A 7,019-nucleotide genomic window follows, 5' to 3' on the forward strand; every position below is an offset into this window, starting at 1 on the left:
TAGTGTGCGGTTGCCTTCGTACCGCAGCAGGACACTTCTGCCCTCCCCACTCCCCGTCTCCCACCCCACTGCCTTGCTCTGGCCCTGGGTTTGGGACGCTGGCAGTGTCAGTCCCCAGGCCGGAGGGCGGGAGATGGTGGATGTTGGAGACTAAATCCCCTCTGTATCTGTGGGAGGCAAATCCTGGTGTGCGGAGCACAGCCCACTCGGTGGCGCGGATGGGGAGAAGGTGAAGTTGCCACCCGCCCACATGGAGGGATGTCTGCAGCGAACCTCTGCTGTGAGGTTTGCAGCCATCTCCGCATGTAAGGAGGACCCTGTGAAGATACATATTAAGCCAATTACATCTTCGCTAAGGCAAATTACAAAGCTTTGGTGTTTTTTTTCTGAATAAGAAACAAAAAGGCAGAATGTTTTTGACACGTATTTATTACATGACTACAGGGAAACTCTGCTACATCAACTGCCAGGAGCTAGAAAATACTGAGGTGCTCATGTTTAACTGTATTTAAATGCTCAACGGCCTTACCTCACCTGACATTGGCTGTATGGGCTCGGTGGGAGTTAGCATGGAGATTGGCAGTACCAAGACCTTGCCTTCAGATGTACTACTGAGCAATTTGGTACAAGGTAAGACAAGAGACAGTAGCTTTAGTATGTGTATGTTGAACACAATTAATTTCATAGCAGCTCTAGCTGAAGTGTCGGCAAGATGCCCGTGGGTTGATGAGCCCTGGGACAGGGACATCTCTCTGTGGTGGTCCTGGGAACTAGTGGCGTGAGGCATCTGCAGAAGTGATTGATCAGTGTCAATCATCTGCAGGAGTAATGGGTCTATCTAAGAGTTGAATAGTGATCAGCATTTGTTACCTCTAGGTGATATGTGTAGCCTGCATTTAAAAAACCCAAGTGAATCACCTGGGTTTCCAAGGGTATGCTATCACACAGCCACTTCTCCAGGGTGGCAACAAGGCAGACACCTCCCAGCCTGCCTTCCCGTGCAAACTGCTCGCAGCACCACGTGGGCTGTGGTGATGATGCCAGGCAGGCTCTTCCCAAGTCAAGGTGACTTGCTAGGGCAAGTACGTAGTTACAAGACAGGTTCAAGAGCAAGCCAGGAAGGAAAGTCAGCGAGGCAAAATCAGGATCAGTAGGTTACAAAGCCAGGTGCAGGCAGACTTCCAGTGCAGCTCAGGTGAGGACCCGGGGCAAAGCTGTGAGCTTAAATGCAGCTCCTGAACCCAGCAGGCAGAAGGTGCGTGGGAGGGGAGAACAGATGAGGCTCCTCATAGTGTGGTATCAGAGCTGACCTTCAGTGCCGGCAGCCAGACCCCGGGGAGAGAGGGGGAAGAGGCTGCAGAGCCCGTCATTGCAGTCAGGGCCCAGACAGCATGGTCACCCCAAAGCTGACTCTTCTCCAGGCTGAGCGGACCCAGCTCCCTCAGCGTCAATTTGTGTGTCCTGTGCTCCAGCCCTTGACCAGCTCGGTGGCCTCTGCTGGGTTCGCCTGTCAGTGTCCCTCCTGTATCAGGGAGCCCCAAACCGGGTACAGTGCTCCAGGTGTGGTCTCACAAGCGCGAAAGAGAGGGAAATGATCGCTCCCCTCCCTGCGGGCTAGGATTTTGCTAATGCAGCTCAGTGCTAATGTGCTTTTAGTCTACATCTCCGCAAGGGCCCATGGTGTCCACCAGGACCCCCAGGTCCATTTTTGCACAGCTTACTTTCAAGACAGTTGGCCCCAGCCCATACGGGTGCATGGAGTTATTCTGTCCCAGGTGCAGGGCTCTGCCTTTGTCTCAATTGATCGTTACGGGGTTGCGCTCAGCCCATTTCTCCAGCCTCTCCAGGACCCCTCATTTGGTATCAGGTGTGAACTCGCTGGGAGCGCTCTCTGTCCCTAGTCCGAATTGCTGCTGAAGACATGAAGCCCTACTGGCTGCAAGGTCCATCCCCAGAGGATGCCACCAGCAACTGGCCACCAGCTGGACCCTGTGACACTGACGACCGTGCTTTGAGCCTGGCAACTTTCTAGCCAATTTTCTACCTGCCTATCCAGTCCGTGTCTCACCGGTCTGGCTATAAGGATACTATGGCAGGCTGGGGCAAAAGCCTTGCTAGGTCAAGGTATACCATATCGACTCTTCTCCCCTTTTCCATAAAGCCGGTCATCTCATTGCAGGAGGCAAACAGGTTGGCCAGGCACTATTTACCCTGTTTAAATCCATGCTGGATGTTTGCAGCATGGTCTCTAATTGCTCCTGGGAGGATGCGTATCATAACACTGTGCTGCACTGTTAATGGCTTTGGATTGCATTTTCCTATCCATTTAAGATGCTTGCAGCCAGTGGTTTTTCTAATTATTTTGACATACAGTTATTCCCAGTCCCAGAATGGCTGGGAATGGAAGAATAAAGGAAGTTCTCTCAGCATGCAAGTGGATGCTGGTGGGAAAGGCACGGCTTGCACTGCTTGCTGCCAGACCAAACCCAACTCCTTTGGCCCTGGAGAATGAGTGTCACTGAGTCCTGCAGGCATCTACCCTTCTCCTTTCGTTGCCTTTCCACCCTCCCACCCCCAAAATAGTTCCATTCATGGACTAGAAGGAATAGAAGCACCAAAATATGCTGACCTCAAAGACTGCTGTTTTCCCGAGTGTCACTCTTCTACAAGCAGCAAAGGGGGAAAATAATTTTATGACGCGTGAATATGTATTTCATCCTGTTCCCTTCTCAGTTTCTCTATCTGCCTAAAATTAACATCGTACTTATCCAAACTTTGCTAACACACATGACGATATGAGTACATTGGATTCCTGCTTTCTTTGCTAATAACACTTTTATTCGATTTCTGTTTGCTTATTTCTGTATGACTGAAAACATCCATCTCTATTCTATGCATTTATATGAAAAATTAGCATTCGGAAAAAAATTACTACTCCACAGCATAAGGTAAATATCAAGCAGCTTTGAAAAAATAAATCATTAAGCTAATACCCAAGGAAGTATTTTGCCTTTTGATTTCTCAAGAGAATGACAGATTTTGACAGAAATGTGTTTTAAGATCTGGAAGGCAGCAAATTATCAATAACAAAACAAGATAGTCCTCATAACTCAGAGAAATATGTAGATAGCAGAAAAAAAGATTGAGATTTTGGTAATGTTCCCTTTGTAAAATCCAAACCATATTGCTTGTAAAGAGACTACATGACCGGTGTCTTACTGATCATTGTTTTAAAGATTGAGGGCTTTAGTCTGCATATTCTTATTCATGTAAATCATTCCTGTACATTTGCATCTGTATGGGTTTGCAGGGTACAGCTGCTCTGTGTCTTGGCTCCCTCAGGCATGTCCTGCAGGTGATGGTTACTCAGTAGAGATTCCCGAGTCTAGTATCCGTGTTTCTTGTAATACTGGGCTCGTGCAACCACGTCGTTGGAGTAGTCATCGTGGGTGGTGCCAATGTCCATTCTGTCATAGCTTCGGACATTGCTAGGACCAGCGTTGTAGGCAGAAATCCCACCTGAAATGAAACACCAAAAGAAGTCATACAGACTTAAAAAAAATAGGGAAAATTCCAGCCTGGTATGTTCTGCTTTTACTGATTTTGAAAGCTTTCACTTAGTGGGACTTCAGAAGCGGAGTAGGTGGCGTTATCGGAGCTTCTCTGACTTAAGTGGGGCTCTGCAAACAGCTTACAGTTATTCCTGAATCCACCAAAACGTCAGAAAGATACCTGAGGTTTTGTGTTCACAAATATTTGCAGCTTCATGGACTTGCACCATTTACTTGGCCTAGCACAAGCTCTTCATTTGCACTGGGCTTGTTAATATCTTATCATATCACATCACATCACATCACATCACATCACATCATATCCAACATCCTTGTAACTTCTCACTCATCCTTGAAAATTATTGTTCTTAAAAGAGAGTTAAAACACACTCATACATTACATTATCTTTGTCTCGCAGCTGTCTATATGCTACTCCATATGCCGTGTTGAAAAGCAGAGGTATCTGAGGTGGCTGTGAAACGAGCCCACCTTGGCACCCTAGCATCCAAGGGGGTTGCGGGGTGCAGCCTGCTTTGAAGCAGGCAGCGTTTCCACCTTGCACAACGCAGTTTTGCAATTCCCTGAGAGCAAACACCTCGTCTCCTGTGTCGACAGAGATACGGAGTGAACTGCTGGCCCATTCAGGTAAACCACGGAGCTATTTGTTAACCTGAATGGCCTCCTCATGGTCAGATAAAAAAAGCTCAGCTTTTATACACACTAGATTTCAGGTGTATAAATATTTGCCGCACGGTGCTGGAAACTCGGTGAGGCTGCCATACTAAGGAAAGGCAGAAACCACACAGAATTGACAAAGCTTGTGAAATGAAAAAAGGGGTGAAAAGCTAAGCGACAGCCTATTAGAAACGTGGTTATTGAGGGACATGGGAACTAATGCAGTATGTTCTCGTCCTAAAGTTTTTCTTCTCTCCTGGACAAAACCTGTGGCCAGTACCTTACCTTTCAGCTGTTGATCCTTTGTCCAGCGTGGGAAGTTCCTCTGTATTGTCCTTATCATCATGATAAGTATGTTTGTGCCCTGGGTGAGATGGGTTTCGCTGTTCCATCGTCCCACAGGTTTTTGTCCTGATTTTCTGTCAACCTAGAAATATCAAAACAACAAAAAGAAGTCATTTCCCTGCTGTAATGGATGATATGTTTAGGAGGCTTACTTTTATGTATATGCTCTTTGTTTATCAGGTTTTAGTGGAGTATCAGCAAATACCTGCATTAAACCAAATCCATTTCCATTGTCGCCCCAGCCATTCTTCAGTATTTTGCCAGCATGAGATTCCCGGGAGATGATGCCAGCGATCAGGGCTGGTTCGATGCACAGTTTTTCACCAACTTTCTTAATGAGTGTTTTGTATTGATCCATAGCTCTTAGGTCCCGTTCAGCAATCTTTTCGGAAGCTCTAACTCCTGTAATTAAAAGCAAAGGTAAAGATATTTGCGTAATAACTTTTAAAACTCAGAATTGTCTCTCACCTCTCTCCTTCTGATACAGACAGAATTACATCAAAATTTTATTGCCTCACCTCTGGGAAGAGACGGGTGGTCACCTACAGGGATATTATGCAGGCTCAGCACCTAGTGTGTGTTCAGCACTTTGGAGATGTGAAGAATTTGGGATTATTGTGCCATGGAGAAATGGAGTAATCTGGCAGAAGAGGGATACTCACCGCAGTAGGATAAACCCTCTGGCTTTGCAGTTTTGCACGAAGCCCCAGGGGTTTTAATTCTGTTTACACTGCCGTAGCAATCCGTGCGGCCCTGGGAAGCACCTGCAGAGGCGATACAGAAAGGCTTAAGCAGTAAAAACCTTTTGTGGCTGCAAGTAAAACTGAAGGGGAGGCTGCACCCCGGAGAGGACGGGTTGCGGGGTGTGGGAGCTGCATAGGGCTGCCTCTGTCGCTCCTTGTGATGGAGAGGAGGCGAGGTCCTGCCCTGTGCCCTGCGCCCTGCACCCTGAGCCCACCCATCCCTCAGAGGCCACCCCTTCTTCTGCAAGACTCGCAAGGGGACCCGAGCACTCTCTCCTCCAATAGAGTCTAGTGGCAACCAAGATTTTGGGGAGGGGGGTGAGGAGGTGCATCAACGTCTCCTGCTTCCCAGCTGTGGGGCGTGCGTCCCCGGCTGCTTGGGGCGAGGCGGCGAGGGACGCCAGACTTACCCAGGAGGGCAGCAAGGCCCAGCAGCACGAGCATCGGGTACATGGCGTGGTTCTTCCTGAGCACGCAGAACAGCCTGAAAACAAATCAGTCAGCGTCGGCATGCATGAAGACATGAATATATCTCACTGCTTGCCAAATAAACACAAAGAAACTCTTTCTGAGCTGATGGGGTATTTCTCTTGGTTGGGTAGGCAAAGTGATACACAAATGGAGTCATGTCTCTTTTTAGAAGAGACCCCAATGGCAGCTCTCCTGCTCCGGCACAAACCAGGCTGCAGCCGTTCGCAAGAGACTTGTAACCTCTCACTTCTTCTGGTGTTTCAAGCCCACGTCTTCTACAACATCGTGGTAACTTCCTCCAAATCTCAAACCCCAGTATTTAATTCAGAAAAAAAAAATTAGTAATGTTCAGTGCCCTGTGCTGCTGCACTCCCACCAGGAACGTCCTTATTCCCTGCCCATATTCTGTATACAAACCACCTTCACCACACCTGGACAGCTTTGCCTGAATCTCTTGAGACTTTCTTTATACTCAGAAATTGGCACTTTCAAGATGCAAGCTGTCTAAATCATTGTGGCTGTCTCCTTTAGGGTAAGTTGTACTCTGGGAGCACCCATTTCCCCTCACTGGCTGTGAGGGGATCCTAGGGAGATAGGCTCACGTATGAATGACAGCCATCTAAATTTAGGTAAACTAAATCCAGAACTACAGGACAAATCTCAATATCCTTGCTCAAGCAGAAATCTCATGCAGCAGAAAGCTGGAGCCCCCGGGCCGCCCAGGAGATGGTATTGCTGAAGGGAATGAGAAGAGCTCCCGCCCTGAGCGGTGGTATCTCACCTGCTTGTCCACAGCTCAGCTTCTGGCACAGGACTGAAGTTTGGGGAAGTTTAATATATAGGGAAGGCTACCTACCTTTTGGTGGTAATTCGACACTGTGATGAAATACTAGGCTGCGGTTTTGTGAGACTTAACAGCGTTTTTTTCTCATGTAAACAGAACCTGTTGCACTATAGATATTGGCATGGTGGCAAGTATGTTCTTGGGAGTGGCATTTCCCAGATTTCCAAAGGGAAAAAAACCCACCCGATCTTTCTCTGGGCGTCTCTCCATCTACATCTTGTATTTCACACCCTGTTCTTGGAGGGAGCTGTGGTGAGGGCCGAGCTAAAGACCCAGCATCCAGCTGCTCTGCAGGTGTTTGCCCCGGTCCCATCCCAGCATCTCGGGCTGTGTCCCTACTGCTCAAGAAAAGAGAGCTGGGACTGACCCTGGGCTGTCGGCTACGTGGC

The 7,019-nt window shown here is 48.1% G+C and overlaps 1 protein-coding gene across 1 annotated transcript; it reads right to left on the reverse strand.

Annotated features, from left to right (window-relative positions):
* Positions 1-2,822: 2,822 nt before the first annotated feature.
* Positions 2,823-6,592, reverse strand: LOC142074573 (lysozyme g-like). The gene is made up of 6 exons (XM_075135275.1): positions 6,568-6,592; positions 5,726-5,799; positions 5,235-5,336; positions 4,778-4,974; positions 4,513-4,654; positions 2,823-3,519 (listed from the first exon to the last, which is right to left on the reverse strand). Exons 2-6 carry the CDS (start codon positions 5,766-5,768, stop codon positions 3,386-3,388), a joined length of 618 nt encoding a protein of 205 aa, XP_074991376.1. The 5' UTR covers positions 5,769-5,799; positions 6,568-6,592; the 3' UTR covers positions 2,823-3,385.
* Between the last annotated feature and the right edge of the window lie 427 nt (positions 6,593-7,019).

Source organism: Calonectris borealis, chromosome 1 (genome assembly GCF_964195595.1).
Source record: "Calonectris borealis chromosome 1, bCalBor7.hap1.2, whole genome shotgun sequence".
Classification (NCBI taxonomy): Eukaryota; Metazoa; Chordata; class Aves; order Procellariiformes; family Procellariidae; genus Calonectris; species Calonectris borealis.

What these genes read in the sequence shown, in the direction of transcription:
- LOC142074573 (XM_075135275.1), bottom strand. Translation starts at nt 5,768, where the DNA reads ATGTACCCGATGCTCGTGCTGCTGGGCCTTGCTGCCCTCCTGG. An exon ending in AGAGGGTTTATCCTACTGCG is followed by an intron (nt 4,975 to 5,234) that starts GTGAGTATCCCT and finishes TTTTAATTACAG; the next exon opens with GAGTTAGAGCTTCCGAAAAG. An exon ending in AAAGGATCAACAGCTGAAAG is followed by an intron (nt 3,520 to 4,512) that starts GTAAGGTACTGG and finishes GTTTCATTTCAG; the next exon opens with GTGGGATTTCTGCCTACAAC.